Below are 20,924 nucleotides of genomic sequence, written 5' to 3' on the forward strand. Positions count from 1 at the left end.
GAGGTAGCTGGGGGGAAGAAGTCAGAATGTTGCCAGTCTTAACTGAGTTCTGCCATGCACAAGCTGGACCAACCCAGAGATGTTTTGCTTGGTAGTAGCTACCATTGAGACCATTCTATGGAAATCAACCTTGAATGGTGCTTTGAAGTGTCTTTGATTGAGAGGTCTGCCGAATGAAGCCTTATGATGATACAGTGTTGAATATGAATGAGAACATCTTTGCACTCAGTCACGCTATTCTCTATTCTCAAATCAGTGCCCATTCACATCTGACAACCCAGTTCCTGTGAAACAGAGCAGAACGGTGACTGTGTCTGCCCTCACGCTCCTTCACATACCCTCTGGCTGTCTGTCAGAATCCCCCCACCCTGCTCTCTCAGTCTCTCCTAACCCCTTCCAGGTTAACTCATGAGTTCCTCCATCCATCAGTGAGAATGAGTGTGGAGTTCTCCACTTCTCAGCAGGTGTTGGTCCTCTTCCACCCAGTCTGTCTTCCAGGGAAAGGCGATTAGCCAGATCCTGCCTGGAATCTAATTATCTTCAACCTGGGAGGCTCTATGGGACACAGCCACACAGGCAGAGGTACAGGGGATCCTGATCCTGCTACCCCAGATTACACCACCAAACCAGGCCAAACTACACAGGATGGCCTGGGGGCTGCCAGGTCTCACCATGCTTGCTGGAGTATTAGCCAAAGCGCTAGACACAAATACATGGGGCTTTGTCGTCCATTCAAGCATCTATTTGTTGTGCGCGTTGATGCATTGAATTTGTTTGTGTCTGTGTCTCTGTGTCTCTGTGTGTGTGTGTGCGTGCGTGTGTGTGTATGTGTCTGTGTGTCTGTGTGTACGTGTGTGTGTGTGTGTGTGCGTGCATCAGAAAATGGTCTGGCTTCTACATGGGGGATTGTCAAATCAAGCTGTCTGGTTTACAGTTCACTGGCCTTCTGTGTCACGGAGAGAAAACCAAACCGATGCTTTCTTTACTCATGAACACATTCAGGGCTCCCTAGTTGGCCCATGGGAGGAGAAGGTGGCCGGGGCCTCCTCCTGAGTGGTGGTTTATCTTTTCACAACGTCCTGTGAACATCTAAACCCTGTCAGTGGCCGTGTCTGGAGCCATTTCCCATCATAGCAGTCTTTCAGATGGGAGTAGAAGAATAGAAGTGGATGGTAGCAGCATTAGATCAGCAAGCAGGGAGCAGAGGGAGGCTCTCCAGAGGGTGGTGCGGTCTGCCGAACGTATTACCGGGGACAGCAGGTGGCTAGACAACAGGTGGCTAGACAGAGGGGGGCGAGACAGCGGGGGGCTAGACAGCAGGGGGCTAGACAGCAGGGGGCGAGACAGCAGGGGGCTAGACAGCAGGGGGCTAGACAGCAGGGGGCTAGACAGCAAGGGGCTAGACAGCAGGGGGCTAGACAGCAGGGGGCTAGACAGCAGGGGGCTAGACAGCGGGGGGCTAGACAGAGGGGGGCGAGACAGCGGGGGGCTAGACAGCAGGGGGCGAGATAGCAGGTGGGTAGACAGCGGGGGGCTAGACAGCGGGGGGCTAGACAGCGGGGGGCGAGACAGCAGGGGGTGAGACAGCAGGGGCTAGACAGCAGGGGACGAGACAGCAGGGGGCGAGACAGCAGGAGGCTAGACTGCAGGGGGCTAGACTGCAGGGGGCTAGACTGCAGGGGGCTAGACTGCAGGGGGCTAGACAGCAGGGGGCTAGACAGCAGGGGGCTAGTCAGCAGGGGGCTAGACAGCGGGTGGTAGACAGCAGGGGGCTAGACAGCGGGGGGCGAGACAGCGGGGGGCTAGACAGCGGGGGGCTAGACAGTGGGGGGCTAGACAGCAGGGGGCTAGACAGCAGGGGGCTAGACAGCGGGTGGTAGACAGCAGGGGGCTAGACAGCGGGGGGCGAGACAGCGGGGGGCTAGACAGCAGGGGGCTAGACAGCGGGGGGCGAGACAGCGGGGGGCTAGACAGCGGGGGGCTAGACAGTGGGGGGCTAGACAGCGGGGGGCTAGACAGCAGGTGGGTAGACAGCAGGGGGCTAGACAGCAGGGGGCTAGACAGCGGGGGGCTAGCACTGGGAGACAGTGCGTGGAAACTTAGATAGGGATCGACAGCAGATGTCACCCAGTACTCACTCTCTCTCTCTCTCTCTCTCTAAAAGGGTGAATCAGAGATGAGAGAAAGAGGGATACAGAGGAATGGAGAGTCGGTGAGAGAGAGCGAGAGAGAGAGTTGGAACTTTTAGCAATGAAAAGAGAGAGGTAGTGACACCCAGACATGCTTAATGCTGTGTGGGTGTCAGTATCTCTCAGACAGAGCAGGAACATTGTGGTGGTGGGAGGGAAGGTAATGGTAGACAGAAGCCCAGAGGGCACAACAAGAAGAGGTGGGAGGAGCACCACAGGAGGCCACCGCCCACCTCTGAAGTCTGTCACTCCAGGTAGAAGTTGCAGATAAATGAACAGCTTACCTACTCAAATCGTATTCTTAATCATTCGGGAGAAATACACAAAACTGCCCTAAGATCAATGTTTTGAGGCAACTTTCTCCAACTCAACAGGTGGCTGTCGCACAGTGTATGCCACTAGGCCAAACACATCCCGCTGAGCGGGTGAGAAAGGTATTCGATGTCACCTCACACCTGACCTTTTAGCTCCTCTCTGCTTCTACAGATCTACGGCACTTTAAAGTTAAATTGATAAAACAGCCTAGTGTCTGAGAAAGTATGGTGGACTAGCCTAGATGCTGCTGAGGGGTTATTTGAAACAAAGCATTGTCCAGATGATGACAGTGAACACAATCATGTCAGACATTGAGGACTGATAATGTGGTGTCTTAACCTCAACAGCAGGATTTGTCATATACAATTTTTAGATAGGGCATGTTTTTGACACCTACTGTACAGGCCTACGTAATTAAGTGCATGGCCATGGCCTAAACTACATGGTACTCAGACATTTAGCTATTGCGTATTGACATGGTCATTAGGAGGATGACTAGAGGGGGAGTTTGCAGTGCTATTAGATCAAAGCACGGGTGAAATGAGATGACACACAGATGCAGAGGCAGCAGCTCCCCGGTTCCCATGACTACATTAGATTTATGCTTTATTAGTCAAATCGGGAAACATCCGCTCAGGCATGGTCAAAGAGAATGGGGAAGCTCAAATTGTCAAAAACAAACAAAGAAAAACTCACTAAGATGGCTGTTTTTCTTTAGGAAAGACGAGGAACACAATTTCAATGCACAATCCAAAAATAATACGAGAGCAAAACGGATTTTATGGTCTACTATCTGTAACACCTGATCAACACCTGCCATAAAGCATGATAGCAATGTTATAGGTTTTTGTAAAGACCATCATCACTCATATCACATGAACCATACCCAGCTAGCACATAATGTTCTGAGAACCATATGTTTCTTAGAGCTTGATGAGAGTGTGGTTGTCCTATGGTTATTTTGCATACAAACGTAAAGAAACGTTCTTCTGTGGGAATTTCAGTACTTCAGCAAAACCTTTTCTACAGGTTTCCTCGTGATTCAATATAAAGTCATGCTCTCAGAACGTTCAGAGAACATTCTTCTGTGGAAATTTCAGAAAACTTTAGTAACGTTCAGAGAACATTCTAAGAATGCTATTTAAAAACATATTCATTATGTTCTCAGCGTCAACAAAACTCTCTATCCTCTATCTAGTTAAAGATGCAATATGCAGAAGTCGCCCCGCTATTTCCAGGTTGCTAAAATTAGAATAGTTTGCCTAATTTCAGTTTATGTGACAAAACAAGCAGTGATTGTGTAGAGGATCATTGTACCATCTAAATATATTTTCCATAACCAAAAATATTGTATTTTCAGCTGTTTGAAGCTGGTGTACAAAACCGAAAGTAAAAAGACCCAAAAACGAAATTTAAGCTTACATAGAACAGATATCACTTCTTAGACTTGCTTTCAATGAGAATGACAGATCACACATTTCTAATACACATTTCTATGTGAATTTGGTCAGGTCGCCCAAAAGGTGATATATTGTAGCTTTAAGTGTGAACACACTTAACTTTGCCACATCTAATGGGCCACATCGGATATTAATGAGTGCTTGTTTCCTTTGAAATGGGGTCTGTTTGAATAGACTAATGAACAGCTTTCTATGCGTATGCTAGCTCCATCCTGGTGGCGCAGTGGACTAATTCCATGGATAGACAACAGAAGATCATAGCTTTGAATCTCACTGACGCTGTGTCACAATAAAAAAATTATGTGTTTGCATGATTAATGCCTAAGCAAATTAATTTCCATGTGTCTTATCTGTGCTTTGAGTTCAAAACAGTTAACCTAAAATCAGCTAGTAGTGTTATTAAAAGTCTTATTGAAACGTTCAGTAAAAGTTTTAAGGAAGTTATTCAAAAACCTCAAAATAACCTTTACATTTCTCTCAAAACATTCACGAACTCCTGTCACAAACTCGGATACCTCCTGCACCTTGACCTGTTGTTTCGGCCTGTTGTTTCCGAAGTTTTATTTTTATTTTGTTCATAAATGTTTGTGTCAACACCTGCTACCAACTAGCCAGCTAGCTAGCTAGCTAGCTAGCAAGGTTGCAATGGAGCCCGCTTCACCTGGAATAGCTAACAAACGTTTCCAGCGGTATAGAAGCTGTGTTTATTATGCTCTTGCCCGGGACAATATTGACAATCCTGAGTTCCAATGCGGCAATTGTTTGCTTGCGGAGGATTACAGGCATGAGGTGGCTATCCGTAGCAAGAAAATTTCAATTCTGCGAAAACTTATGGGGAAAACGCAAATTGGAACTTTCTCATTCTCAACTCCTGTGGCTGGTCGCCGCTCGGGCCTGATGGATGTATCCCTGCCTTGTCATCTGTCCCTATCCGAATGGCCTGTGCTACCTGGAACTTGCCTGCCAAGGAAGTTGTCTCCATCTGCTTCTCCTCCTCCATCTTGTAGTGTAGTAGATGGAGAACAGCAAGAGGATTGTTCCAATCAGCGCTGGTCCCATGTCAGAAGTCGTGAAAACCGAAGGCAGCGGCATGCTGTTAAGCGGACTGGAGTGTCTGCGAGAGGTTCGGAGCAGATTGACATAAGGAATAGCTTCGCTGCGCTGGTGCCTGATCTACTGTACCTGCGTCTTCATCGCTGGGACTGCCTGTGTCTGCGACGGCTGTGCTAATTCCAATTAAGCTGACTCCAGCAGTGGCTTCATCGTCGAGTTCGGCTCCTTTCCCTCTCTCTAGATCTGACGGGGCACTGCCTGCTGTGGGAGGTCTGTACCTATCGCCGGGAGCAGAGGGCGTATGCTATCCTGCTTCTCGTGGGCCCGTGAAAGATTCAACTAATTGTGTGAGGGGTAGGAATGGGCGGATTTATCCATCCCATTCACTGGCCGTTGTATTGGGCAGTTCAATGGTGAGAAATGTCTCAGTCCCTGAAGAAAATGTGTTGTGCTATTCAGGAGCACGAGTACAGGACATCAGTAAGCTACTCCCAAACATTTTAAACCTGCATCAGGACATTGAGTCTATCGTAGTTCATGTGGGATTCAATTACATTATGAAGGGCATTTAAAGAACTGATTGGGTCTCTGCTTGACACCAACAAACTCCCCATAATACCTGGCCCTGTGCCCTCCCTAAATCGTGGCATTGAACGTTTCAGCAGACTTTTAGCCCTCCATATCTGGCTACGAGACTGTTGCAGCTCTGAGTGTGTAACGATTGGAAACATACTGCTAATTGAGAAATCATGTGACTAAACGGAAAAAAAAGAAGAAGAAACTATACTATGAAACAAAGATAAATGACATAAAGAATGATTGTAAAAAGATTTGGAGCACCTTAAATGAAATGTTGGGCAAAAAGGCAAACTCAGCTCCATCATTCATTGAATCAGATTCATCACAAAACCCACTGATATTGCAAATTACTTTAATGATTTTTTCATTGGCAAGATTAACAAATTTAGGCATTACATGCTAGCAACAAAGGCTGACACTACACATCCAAGTATACCTGAACAAATTATGAAAGACAAGCAGTGCCATTTTTTATTCTGTAAAGTGAGTGTGGAAGAAGTGAAAACTTGGATGGAAAATTACTGAGGATAATAGCGGACGATATTGCCACTCCTATTTGCCATATCTTCAATCTAAGCCTACTAGAAAGTGTGAGCCCACAGGCCTGGAGGAAAGCAAAAGTAATTCTGCTACCCAAGAATAGTAAACACCCCCTTTACTGGCTCAAGTAGCCGACCAATCAGCCTGTTACCAACCCGTCGTAAACTTTTTTTTAAAATGGTGTTTGACCAGATACAATGCTATTTTACTGTAAACAAATTGACAACAGACTTTCAGCACGCTTGTAGGGAAGGACATTCAACAAGCATGGCACTTACACAAATGACTGATGATTGGCTGAGAGAAATTGATGATACAAAGATTGTGGGGGCTGTTTTGTTAGACTTCAGTGTGGCTTTTGACATTATCGATCATAGTCTGCTGCTGGAAAAACATATGTGTTATGGCTATATTGTGGATAAAGAGTTGCCAATCTAACAGAAATCAGAGGGTGTACTTTAATGGAAGCCTCTCCAACATAATACAGGTAGAATAAGGAATTCCCCAGGGCAGCTGTCTAGGTCCCTTACTTTTTTCAATCTTTACTAATGACATGCCACTGGCCTTGAGTAAAGCCAGTGTGTTTATGTATGCAGATGACTCAACACTATACACGTCAGCTACTACACTTAACAAAGAACTGCAGTTAGTTTCAGAATGGGTGGCAAGGAATAACTTAGTCCTAAATATATATATTTTTTAAACTAAAAGCATTGTATTTGGGACAAATCATTCAATAAACCATAAACCTCAACTAAATCTTGTAATCAATAATGTGGAAATTGAGCAAGTTGAAGTGACTAAACTGCTTGGAGTAACCCTGGATTGTAAACTGTCATGGTCAAAACATGTTGATACAACAGTAGCTAAGATGGGGAGAAGTCTGTCCATAATAAAGCGCTGCTCTGCCTTTTTAACACTATCAACAAGGCAGGTCATACAGGCTCTAGTTTTGTCACACCTGGATTCCTGTTCAGTCGTGTGGTCAGGTGCCACAAGAGGGATGGCGGGCCCTTAAATGTACACGGAAAGCTAACGTTAATAATATGCATGTAAATCTCTCATGGCTCAAAGTGGAGGAGAGATTGACTTCATCACTACTTGTTTTTGTAAGAAGTGTTGACATGTTGAATGCACCAAGATGTCTGTTTAAACTACTAGCACACAGCTCGGACACCCATGCATACCCCACAAGACATGCCACCAGAGTCTCTTCACAATCCTCCAGTCAAGAACAGACTATGGGAGGCACACAGTACTACATCAAGCCATGGCTACATTGAACTCTATTTCGCATCAGGTAACTGATGCAAGCAGTAGAATCAGATTTTAAAAACAGATAAAAATACACCTTATGGAACAGCGGGGACTGTGAAGAGACACACACACAGGCACAGACACACATACACATGATAAGACACACTCTACACACACATACACATGGATGTTGTAAATATGTGATAGTGGAGTAGTGGCCTGAGGGAACACACTAAATGTATTGGGTAAAGTGTTATGAAATGTAATGTAATGTAATAATTTAAATTGTGTATATAATTGCCTTAATGTTGCTGCACCCCAGGAAGAGTATCTGCTGCCTTGACAGCAGCTAATGGGGATAGTTAATAAATAAAAAAATACAAATACAACATTTAGAGAATGTTCTCAGAATGCTATTTAATTACCTTCAAATAATCTACAGTATAAAAACAATTCTCAGAACGTTTATAAATGGTTTAGGGAACCATAGTAAAACGTTCTCAGAACCTCCCTGCAACCTAAAAATGAACGTTCCCAGAAGAGGCTACATTTTAACTTCCGTTCTCAGAACGTTTAAAAAACATTCTGTGTTATCGATCAGGAAACGTATGGCTCCGTTCCCAGAACCAATGGGAAACCAAAAACGTATGTTCCCACAACTTCCAAGGAACTAAATGTGCTAGCTGGGTTGTGTTTCAAATCAGCAGGTAATAAGAACAATAATAATAATAATAATAATAATAATAATAATAATAATAATAATAATAATATTATATATATTTATAGATTTGGAGATATTAATAATTTATAGATTTGGAGGGATACTTCAGACAAAATATGTCTTATTGAAGCTAGTACCAGTGGGCCTACATTTAATTCATAAATGTATTAGTATGAAAATGTATGCACTCGCTCTGGATAAGAGCGTCTGCTAAATGACTAAAATGTAAATGTAAATAAACTGGGTGGTTTGAGCCCTGAATGCTGATTGGCTGAAAGCCGTGGTATATCAGACCGTATACCACGTGTATGACAAAACATTTATTTTTACTGCTCTAACTACGCAGTTTATAATAGCAATAAGGCACCTCGGGGGTTTGTGGTATATCGCCAATATACTACCGCTAAGGGCTGTATCCAGGCACTCCGTGTTACAATGTGCATTAGAACAGCCCTTAGCCGTGGTCCTCTATAGCTCAATGTGGTCCTCTGTAGCTCAATTGGTAGAGCATGGCGCTTGTAACGCCAGGTTAGTGGGTTCGATTCCCTGGACCACCCATACATAAAAATGTATGCACACATGACTGTAAATCGCTTTGGATAAAAGCGTCTGCTAAATGGCATATTATATTATTATATTATATACCACACCCCCTCGGGCTTTATTGCTTAATTATAGCCTAGGCCTCTATGTTGGTTTGTTTGTTTGATATAAGCATGTGGAAAGTAATTTCCTCCATAAAACAATAATAGACTATTCTATTCTAGATGATTAAAAACGGAATATATTATAATAGAGTAGAATTGAATAGCACAACTACCTCTTTCAGATTTCTTGACCACCGATAGGAGATATTGCCAGATATCATGGATGAAGCTTGTGTCGTGGTTTTACTCGGTACTCGCTTGGCTGGGCCTGCGCTCGAGCGAGCCCAGAGAGAAGTGGGAGAGGGAGGGAGTGAACGAACAGCGGCGGCAGCAAGCCACCAGCCCCGTAATCGAGAAAGAAAAGAGAATTTACGCAATAAATAATTGCTGTAATTTTCTCACCTGCTGGACTACATTTGGTAAATTAAGTCCACCAGAGGTTCAGGTGACAGAGGAGACGGTTTGTGATGGCAACGTGAGACATTTTGGGAACTTCGTAGGAACAAAACAACATCAGCAAAAATACGGGATTTATCACAGGCAGTGACAATAAAAAACACTCCCCGACAAGTGGACTGCTGGCTGCCGAAGGAGCAGGCAGGACAAGGAAAAAAAGGAAATAAATACGTTATCTGCCTCTCCCTTAAGGTATTTAAACGTTATTTTCAAAACATAAATTCTCACTGAACTTTAAACTCATGAAACAATGAAGACTTAGCCAGAATTCATCAAGTGTCTCCGTAGTAGCTAACGTTAGTTAGCTAGCGAGTGTGCGGTGTTCGCTAGCTACTGTAGCGTTTTGCTAGCGACTAACGTTAGCTTAGCTAGCTAACTGGTTAAACGTGTTGTTTTCCAAGAAACTTTTGGTGTTGTTTTTAATAACCCGAACAGTGAGGGAGTGCTTCAAGACTAGAGGGGGAGGGCAGGTTCCCTTCTTGACATATTCCCCTCTACACAATTTCCTTAAAATGATGGCTGCGGAGGTCAGTAGTGAGGACACAGGCTCTGTCTCGACAGGGGTGGCAGGCGGCGGAGGCCTCGAGACCGCCCATTTTCCGTTTTATCCCAAGCCGACCAGAGTACGGGTCACTGATTTGGGCCAAGGAGCAGCACCAAACTTCCGCCATCAGTCGAACACCTCCCCGGACTCCATCCCTGATATGAGTATGATTTACCCCGTGGCTGGAGGAGATATTACCGGACCAGTCTTGTCCGCTACAGGGAATGGTGGTAGCGGACACTCAATTAGTCTAGGAACAAACTCAGGGACCATTGGCGGTGTGTGCTACTCTCCCACCTCAGAGGGAGCCGGCAGCCGGATGTCGCCCACCTCTGCGGGTCCGGACGGGCCCAGTGTCTTCCCCCCACTACCACCACCACCTCCACTGCCCCCAGGCTACGGGGGACTCGGCACTGTGGATGAAAGCGACATGCAGGATGGACCGGAATACGAGGAAGAGGAGGTGGTCTTCCCGCTCTCAGCGCCGCCCACTAACCAGTAAGGACTTTTTTATATTAACTCAAATTATTCTATCGTTCATTGACACGTAGCTAACTATCTAAAAGAGGGTTTTATTAAAACGTCCTGGGTATATTTCCTTCCTGCTGCCTCTATCACCAGTGCTCAAGTATCTATTCAACTTGTTGACTACTGCAGCTCAGTTGGTAGAGCATGGCGTTTGCAACGGCAGGGTTGTGGGTTCGATTCCCACGGGGGGCCAGTATGAAAATGTATGCACTCACTAAAAAACTGTAAGTCGCTCTGGATAAGAGTGTCTGCTAAATGACTAAAATGTAAAATGTATAGCATGTCCCAAATGACAGGCAGGCAGTCAAATTGAAAGGGGGGGGGGGGTGTTGTTGATCATCAATCTAGCCAAGTAATGAATAATGCATGCACCTGTTCTGAAAACAATTTCCATATCTCATAATGTAGAGATATTTGCATACCTACAGGTTAGCATATTTTCCCAACTCAGCCAATTTGTTTGTATACAATGATGAATGCAATTTAAATCTATCTAGCACCTGTCAATAAATGGATTTGCTTCAACATTCTGGCCACAAATGAGGGGTTTCTTCTTTTTAACCACATAATAATTTGGTCATATAAAACATTTCCATTGACTATGGTTTTCTAATTGGTGTACTCATGGAATAATAATAATAATAATAATTCATCTCAAGTCCCTCTCCTGAATAAGGCTAGCCAATGGCTGCTACTGCAGGCTTTTGTGTTAGTGTTGCTGCAGTAGGACTATCCATTGTGGGAGATGAAACATATTGGGTTTCCCTACACAATCATATAGGCCTATGTATCTATCTTTGTAGTGTGTGGCACTCGCGTTTGTCACAATCTCATTAGTGAAGTGCTGAGCTTTATCCTTTCTGGCCTCACGCTGTGAGATATGGAAATAACTGGGGCTGGAGTGTGTGCTACATATCTCCCTGTCAGATTGCAGATTGGGCACCAGGCATAAGCACAGATATAATGAAGGGGACTGATCCCCCCCCCCCCCACAATGGCTAAGTTTCCATCCAGTTGGTGACATAGTTTCATGTACATAATCTAAATTTGGCATTAAGAAAACATGCACTTTCCCACCAGTGGTGTGTTTCCACCAAACTGACTTGTTTGCGGATAAAAAGCAGTGCGCAATGATTTAGTGCACATAAAAGGTACTTTTTCGCTTAAGTTTTCAAGTTAACGTTTTTATCTACCGACTAAATATCTAAAGTTCAATGTTTTTCCATGACATTTTCAACCGATTTTAGTTTTGTCACAAACTGTTGCGTTAAATAGCAAATATGCCCACTCTGGTCTCGGCACATACGTTCTAGCCAACAGCTCTCAAATAGTGCCGGTAGGCTAGCCTACACCAGAGATTATTATGAATAAAATTATTTTTATTTGTCAAATGGCAGCCAAGCATCGATCATCATGTCACCAGAATAAGTTCCTCAATATTTATTGGAAAGGAGCCTCATGCTCATCACCGTGCACTTTCACCACACTGTGAAGTTCCACATAACTTATTTCATCTTTAGTGGGAGGACCTGACAACGCATCATCACGTGACTCCAAGTTCACTTCAATATGATGGTTATTATATCAATATTTGCGCATAAAGGCATTTCCGACGCCATTTCACGCCTAATTAATTAACAAAAAGATCCCACCATGTCGAACGAACACATTCTGTAGACATTTATGAAATTGTACTGACGTTTCCATCAGCCCGGTCTTTACTTTTTTTAATGCGTCATATATAGGGCTCTAAAGTGCGACCAATTTGCAACTAAATATTTTGCTGTGCGACCAGGAGTTTTATTTTGGGAGCACTGTGCGTCTAGGAAGAAAATCTCTCAGATTATAATTGTTGTAATGATAAGGCTTCGTGGTACCATTTGTTTCCGAGTGCACTAGAGAAAAAAGCGAGTGCAGATTCGATAGCGTCAAAAGATCTGACCCATATTACTGGTGCAACATTTTAATCTTCCTATAGCGGATCGCCGGGACCGCATTTTACATTCATAAACCATGTTGTGTGATGTTCTAAAACTACTCGCGCATCGTTAATTGTTTGTTTGTTTACACTTTGTTCAGTCATGTTACCTCATTGGCTAGCTAGCTAACAACCTGGTAACTTTACCATTATATGCAAACATTTGGGGGCACAGAAAGAAAGCAAAAGGGATAGCATCTTCTTCAGGAGATCAATGAATGAATGATGGCATGTCTTCATCACAAACCTGACGTTTTTAAAGAGACTGTGTACAATTTTCAATGTAATGCATCGGAATAGGAAAATAGTGCTTTTATATATAATGTAGAAACCTAATATTCCACAAATGACTTAGTAATTTCCATGACAGGTATTCATATTGACATTTTACCTTTTTATAATAAACTAATGTATTTACAGTTACATATTAGTTTCTAGGGCACAACATGCTTCAAAAGTAACTATAATTCATATAGGCCCAATAAAGGCTTTATCTCAATCAATTAACCTCTACGGGATCAGTGTCCCATATACGGGACGGTTGAGCTAACGAGCGCTAATGTGATTAGCATGACTGTTGTAAGTAACAGCAAACTTTCCAGGACATAGACATCTTATATGGGCTGAAAGCTTAAATTCTTGTTAATATAACTGCACTGTTCAATTTACAGTAGCAATTACAGTGAAAACATACCATGCTATTGTTTGAGGAGAGTGCACAACAACAAAAAACTGATCACGGCAACTGGTTTGATACATTCACCTCTGAAGATAAATAATGTACTTACATTCAGTAATCTTGCTCTGATTTGTCATCCTAAGGGTCCCAGAGATAAAATGTAATAATATAATATGCCATTTAGCAGACGCTTTTATCCAAAGCGACTTACAGTCATGTGTGCATACATTTTTACGTATGGGTGGTCCCGGGGATCGAACTCACTACCCTGGCGTTACAAGCTCTACCAATTGAGCTACAGAGGACCACATGAATGTAGCATAGTTTTGTTTGATAAAATCCATTTTTATATTCGAATGTAGGAACTGGGTTCTACAGTTTGAACTACTGCTGTTTCTGGCTCCACACCCACCCCGCCCGGCCATCTAGATGTGTGAAAGTTAGTGTATAAGCTAATGATCCATCATGTATGACATTCCTGGGAGTGTGTAAACCTACATTTTGTATTACCATATCATTTTTGTATGTTCTCTATAGTTATGTACTTGAAAATGTATCAATTGACCAATTCGGCACATTTGGGCAGACTTGATACAAAATAGTCCAGTATTGCAATGCTTCACTGGATCAATCTGAAACTTTGCACACACACTGCTATCTAAATTGCGCCTAAACTGCAATATTATATTGTGGCCTTTCTCTATAACATGTTTTTTTGTTTTAAATTTTTTACCAGATCTAATGTGTTATTCTCCTACATTAATTTCACCTTTCCACAAACTTCAAAGTGTTTCCTTTCAAATGGTATCAATAATATGCATATCCTTGCTTCAGGTCCTGAGCTACAGGCAGTTAGATTTGTGTATGTAATTTTAGGTGAAAATTGAAAAAAAGGGTTAGATCCTTAACAGGTTAAAAAAAATATTATTTTCTGGTGCTCCTAAATTTCATGTGGTGCTCCTAACTTTTTGAAGTTGGGAGCACCAGTGCTACCAATTAAAAAACAACATTTCTTTGGATCCCTGGTCAGGTTGGATGGAAACCTGGTTAGTGAGAGATTTTTACCAGCCACTCATCGGACCACTAAACTCACTCAATGTGAGACATTTCACACGACTGGAGTCTGCTGCAACAGAAGTTCCTCTTCTTTTCTGGTGTCATGTATTTTTATATGGTGTGTGGGTTGAGTTGCAGTGACCTGGCCACTGCAAACTAGAATGTGAGGTGCTGTGCCAGTGGTTACAAATTACCCTACCTCTTCTTGTCACGTATAACAAAGTGTGTTGCAATTCAATATCAAATCCCAGAGCAAAACAGTTTCGTATCAAGTCCTTTTGCTTCTTGAGTGATTTTATATTTATTATTTCCAATGTAGCCTAACACTACAGATCCACTACAGCGCGACAGATGGCAATGTTTCATCATCACTTATCATTGACACGTTACAGTTGAGGCCCCAATACATTTTAGCTAATGCTTTAATTCGCTAATTGAAATGCACACACCATCTACACACGAAGTCCATAGGTGACTCCTTACAATGTCACTCTCAGAGCTGCACTCCCTGGTAGCCTAATGGACCCCTCTTGAGGACAATGTAGTTGAGAGGACCCCGCCCTTGCCATAAAATGATGACCCAATTTAAGATGCGGGTCTCCTCCGCTTGTGGCACTGATCCACTGTCGACTGGAGCTTTGGCAGGGTGACTGTCTGAAGCAGTGGTGCCGTCCCACGGATGATACATAGTATGATATAAAGGCAGTCAAGTACACGGTGCGTAGCCTGCCCTGTGCAAGGTAGCCCAATAATCAGTAAGTATATGGTGCATAGCAATCAATCAATCAATCAATTTTATTTTATATAGCCCTTCTTACATCAGCTAATATCTCGAAGTGCTGTACAGAAACCCAGCCTAAAACCCCAAACAGCTAGTAATGCAGGTGTAGAAGCACGGTGGCTAGGAAAAACTCCCTAGAAAGGCGAAAACCTAGGAAGAAACCTAGAGAGGAACCAGGCTATGAGGGGTGGCCAGTCCTCTTCTGGCTGTGCCGGGTGGAGATTATAACAGAACCATGCCAAGATGTTCAAAAATGTTCATAAGTGACAAGCATGGTCAAATAATAATCAGGAATAAATCTCAGTTGGCTTTTCATAGCCGATCATTAAAGAGTTGAAAACAGCAGGTCTGGGACAGGTAGGGGTTTCGTAGCCGCAGGCAGAACAGTTGAAACTGGAATAGCAGCAAGGCCAGGCGGACTGGGGACAGCAAGGTGTCATCATGCCCGGTAGTCCTGACGTATGGTCCTAGGGCTCAGGTTCTCAGAGAGAACGAGAGAATTAGAGAGAGCATACTTAAATTCACACAGGACACTGGATAAGACAGGAGAAGTACTCCAGGTATAACCAACTAACCCCAGCCCCCCGACACATAAACTACTGCAGCATAAATACTGGAGGCTGAGACAGGAGCGGTCCGGAGACACTGTGGCCCCATCCGAAGAAACCCCCGGACAGGGCCAAACAGGAAGGATATAACCCCACCCACTCCGCCAAAGCACAGCCCCCGCACCACTAGAGGGATATCCCCAACCACCAACTTACAATCCTGAGACAAGGCCGAGTATAGCCCACAGAGGTCTCCACCACAGCACAAACCAAGGGGGGGGCGCCAACCCAGACAGGAAGATCACGTCAGTAACTCAACCCACTCAAGTGACGCACCCCTCCCAGGGACGGCATGAAAGAGCACCAGCAAGCCAGTGACTCAGCCCCTGCAACAGGGTTAGAGGCAGAGAACCCCAGTGGAGAGGGGAACCGGCCCGGCAGAGATAGCCCAATAATCAGTAAGTATATGGTGCATAACCTGCCCTGTGCAAGATAGCCCAATAATCAGTAAGTATATGGTGCATAGCCTGCCCTGTGCAAGATAGCCCAAGAGTCAGTTAACTAAACACTGTTTTGGTGAGGTTAAGTCAACCCGTTGTGTGATGTGTCTTAATAACCACATTTGCAAACTCATGTAGGCTAGGCCTAATAGCCTAAATTTTTTTACCAGTATTGGTAGTGATAGGTAGATATAAGGCCTGGCGTACTTCATTGGAGAATGTCTTGCTACAAGGTTATCATAGAAGGCCACTTATGAGGTGACCTGGTATTTGCAGCATAGGTTAATCATCCCTCGAGACTGTCAGAAGCTATAGAGTCTCTAATTCTCTCATGTTCATTTAGAGGAGGAAATAATTGGCCTCTGTCACATTCTGGACGTGTAGGCTATTCCTCTGTGTCGTGTTAGCAGTCACCAACGTGCAGGCCGGGAGTGCGGTGGAAAACATTCTCAGAGTTGGACATGGTCCCGTACTCTTTCTTCCGGAGTGTGAGTACGGGCTAAACTTAGCACTTTGTAGAATGCCATGGAGAGGGAGAGCGACGCAGCCAGCAGCAGACTCATTCACGCCTCTGTACAACAGAGGCTCATTCATAAACAATGGCGGCAGCGGTGGGATCAGTGTTTCACACTAATGACTGCTTAACGAAGACTGCAGGGAAGACATCAGGAGGCCTAATGGAGAACGCCAGCCCAGTGCCTGAGCTAAAACAAACAGGGTACTGGGAAACAAGCCATTGATTTTGAGTTTCCACAAAGATTAGAGAGGATTTTGAGTCATTAACCCCCCCCCCCCCCCCAGTGGCTGTGTGAATAAGTTTGCTGGATAAGCAGTTGGTCATGAAACTGTCTCTTGCTGAAGTGCTAATTGAGCGCCCACGCTCCCTAATTGCCTTTTTGAAACTTGGCACTGGTGGAATTCCTAATGGCACGAGGATCAAGTCACACCTGTCCCCTTGCTGAGATGCAGCCGCTTATCTCTAGAGCCAAATACTACAGTCCTTTTAGAACAATACACTTTTTTTATTAAAGTCTCAGTAATTACACAGATTTGCTGACTGGTGAACCCAACAATTAGAATTAGCTTGGGCCTCGGAGAACCTTATTAATGTAGCCTAATTTCCTTGGCCTAAGCTTGTGAAATTGCTGCAATGCGCAAAGCTGAAAAGCCACAAGACGCCACTCTGAAACCAAATGCCGCCATGATGGTTAACAGTCCTCTCGGTTGTGGCTACATTCTTATGTTTTTGTCATCTTACAAACTAAACGCATACATCAGTGCAGTAATGGTCATGTTCATATTTGGTCAAATGCTCTGTACTGTGCATTGATAAGGCATATGGTTTCCATGCATTTTCTGCATGTTATGCAATGTCCTGTCATGCCCCTCCATACCATACCCTTTTTTCTCCTGCATCCTGTTTTCAAGACTCCTGAGCCGCTCATTGTGGCCTCCACAGGATCTTCAGAGGCGTTCTACAATAGTTTGGGATTTTATTTATTTTTGATCACACACTTTCAGAACTTCTACTCTACATTGTCACAGAACAAACACATTTAGCTACTGAATAGTTGACCTAACTATGACTAACCAAAAGTAAGACTACACTGAAACACTTCCTCTGTTTGAGAGAGAGAACAACCCTCAGGGTGTTCTTCCCTCATTATCCCATTATCAATTAAATCAGATGGGACATGATTGTTAGTCATTTTGGAGGAGGAGCAAAGCTGTCAGAACTCTAATGGCCCACTGATTTTAAATGGGTCAAAAGCTCTGGGTAGCTTTGTAGGTTTGAGTTATTCCAGGGAACCTGATTGGCAACCATAAGGTTGTATATTTGTTCCCTGTGTGGGCACTGTGATGGAGCTGGGGCAACATTCAGACTGGGATCTAAAGACTTGGATGAACCCCTTCGCCCTGAATCTTTGTCAATTAATAACAATTATGCCAATGTATGTTGTGTGGATTAATGAGAGAGTAAAAAATAAATGTCCCTTGCTGGAAATTAAAAGTTGATAGTTGACTATGAGCGGTATGTTCGAGAACGGACTATACTGCTTGATATGTTCCGGACGACTGTGTGATCACGCTCTCCGTAGCCAATGTGAGCAAGACCTTTACACAGGTCAACATACACAAGGCCGCGGGGCCAGACGGATTACCAGGACGTGTACTCGGTGCATGCGCGGACCAACTGGCAAGTGTCTTCACTGACGTTTTCAACCTCTCCCTGACTGAGTCTGTAATACCTACATGTTTCAAGCAGACCACCATTGTCCCTGTGCCCAAGAAAGGTAAATTGCCTAAATGACTACCAACCCGTAGCACTCACATCAGTAGCCGTGAAGTGCTTTGAAAGGCTGGTCATGACTCACCTCAACACTATCATCCTGGAAACCCTAGACCCAATCCAATCTGCGTACCACCCCAACAGATCCACAGGTGACAAAATCGCAATCGCACTCCACACTGCCCGTTCCCACCTGGACAAAAGGAACACCTATGTGAGAATGCTGTTCATTGACTACAGCTCAGCGTTCAACACCATAGTGCCCTCAAAGCTCATCACTAAGCTAAGGACCCTGGGACTAAACACCTCCCTCTGCAACTGGATCCTGGACTTCCTGACGGGCCGCCCCCAGGTGGTAAGGGTAGGCAACAACACATCTGCCACACTGATCCTCAACACTAGGGCCCCTCAGCGGTGCGTGCATAGTCCCCTCCTGTACTCCCTGTTCACCAACGACTGCATGGCCAAGCACGACTCCAACACCATCATTACGTTTGCTGACGACACAACAGTGGTAGGCCTGATCACCGACAACGATGAGGCAGCCTATATAGAGGAGGTCAGAGACCTGGCAGTGTGGTGCCTGGACAACAACCTCTCCCTCAATGTGATTAAGACAAAGGTGCTGATCGTGGACTACAGGAAAATGAGGTCCAAACAGGCCCCCATTTAACATTGATGGGGCTGTAGTGGAGCGGGTCGAGAGTTTCAAGTTCCTTGGTGTCTACATGGTCTTCTGTAGCTCAATTGGTAGAGCATGGCGCTTGTAACGCTAGGGTAGTGGGTTCGAACCACGGGACCACCCATACGTAAAAATGTATGCACACATGACTGTAAGTCTCTTTGGATAAAAGCGTCTGCTAAATGGCTTATTATTATATTATTTACATCACCAACAAACTATCATGATCCAAACACACTGACAGTCGTGAAAAGGGCACGACAACACCTTTTCCCCCTCAGGAGACTGAAAAGATTTGGCATGGGTCCCCAGATCCTCAAAGTTATACAGCTGCACCATCGAGAGCATTCTGACCGGTTGCATCACCGCCTGGTGTGGGAACTGCTCGGCATCCGACCGGAAGACTCAACAGAGGGTAGTGCGTACGGCCCAGTACATCACTGGGGCCAAGCTTACTTTTAGTTTATTTAGTAAATATTTAAAACTCTATTTCTTAAACTGCATTGTTGGTTAAGGGCTTGTAAGTAAGCATTTCACGGTAAGGTCTACACCTGTTGTATTCGGCGCATGTGGCAAATACAATTTGATTTGGATTTGATTTCATAGGGAGATGCATTGATATGAAACAGAATTTGTTTTTATGGGCCGATGAGGGATATTTACTGATAGCAGTCTTGCCGGACTATACTGATAGTAGTGGTTGATGTCAGTTAATTGACTGTGAAAGTTTGGAATTTCAGTTGATTACTATAGCACCCCCCTTGGGCCAATCAGTGTACTTGTGTTAATGCCGGATCTCTATGGCAAGACTCATCATTCAACCAAGTTTCGTCAAAATTGGGCCAGTGCTGTTGGAGATATTGCGTGTGACGAACAAACGTATCGACGTATTAACGGACGTCAGACAGATCCTTAGTCCGCTCCCCGATTTTCATCGTGGGGGATGATTATCTATATGACATTGCTACGTAGCCTACAAGGATAGACCATTACATTTGAAACATTTTTCTATAAGTTTTATGACAGTTTTTATGAGTGTGGACTAGGCTCGGGCGGTATTTGGAAAAAGCCACGGGAATGGTTTTTCAATACCGTCAACTATTTCTTTGAAGTTTTTCAATAAATGTGAATATTTGTAGCTACTTTTTAAGTTAATACTTGCAGTCAACTAGTGCAATACGTTAGATGAAGCAGATTCACCTGTCACATTATTTTACATTATTAAGCGCAACATAGTTCTCCAGAACAGTTGAGCCAGTCACGCGTTTGTTTGTGAATAGCACAGTGGGAGAAAGCAGTAGCTGGTGAGTCCATAGTGTTCTATAGCTATCGGCAAGTCTCTGTTGTGCGGCGCACTTGAGGTGACAACGTTACACTTGTATGCAATTCACTACTAAATGTTTGCCATAAGATATCTTATAATGGCTTTCTGCCAGAAGTCAAAGAGCTCTGAGTGAGTTATCTGTACAGTTGCCATTTTTTTCCTGTGCTTCCTACTAGCGTTTTTTTCCCTCCTCCGTGTACACATGCTGCTCTTCCTTTAGAAATCTTGCATCACAACTTTGGTCATTTGCATTATTGCTCTCATTCGCTTGTAAATGTCCACACACACCGAAAATGACATTTGTTAGCAACTAGCTATGCTTGTATAACTTTATGAGCAGGATTTACCTGTCTTTGCAATTACACTGAACAAAAATATAAATGCATTATGCAACAATTTGAAAGACTTTACTGATTTACAGTTCATATAAGGAAATCACTCAATTGAAATAAATTCATTAGGCCCTAATCTATGGATTTCACATGACTGGGAATACAGATATGCATCTGTTGGTCACAGATAATTTGATAATGTAGTGTATATGGACACCTGCTCGTCGAACATCTCATTCCAAAATCATGGGCATTAATATAAACCCAGATTTGTCCGTTGGACTGCCAGATGGTGAAGCATGATTCATCACTCCAGAGAACATGTTTCCACTTCTCCAGAGTCCAATTGCAGCGAGCTTTACACCACTCCAGCCGACGCTTGGCATTGCGCATGGTGATTTTAGACTTGTGTGCTCCGTCATGGAAACACATTTCATGAAGCTCCCAATGAACAGTTCTTGTGCT

The 20,924-nt window shown here is 44.0% G+C and overlaps 1 protein-coding gene across 3 annotated transcripts in view; it reads left to right on the top strand.

The window, feature by feature from the left end:
* The first annotated feature begins 9,059 nt into the window (after positions 1 to 9,059).
* LOC311141266 (ras GTPase-activating protein 1-like) overlaps positions 9,060 to 20,924 on the top strand; it is a 46,796-nt gene continuing 34,931 nt past the window's right edge. The window contains exons 1-2 of one of the 3 annotated variants that reach the window (XM_084176530.1): positions 9,066 to 9,409; positions 9,779 to 10,259. In XM_084176530.1, the coding sequence (XP_084032656.1) occupies positions 9,922 to 10,259 (338 nt within the window). In that variant the 5' untranslated portion in view covers positions 9,066 to 9,409; positions 9,779 to 9,921. Of the gene's footprint in view, positions 10,260 to 20,924 lie in introns of all 3 variants that reach the window. The other 2 variants (XM_084176528.1, XM_084176529.1) reach the window with 2 other exon arrangements.

Source organism: Coregonus lavaretus (genome assembly GCF_964263955.1).
Source record: "Coregonus lavaretus genome assembly, chromosome: 14".
NCBI classification, from domain to species: domain Eukaryota; kingdom Metazoa; phylum Chordata; class Actinopteri; order Salmoniformes; family Salmonidae; genus Coregonus; species Coregonus lavaretus.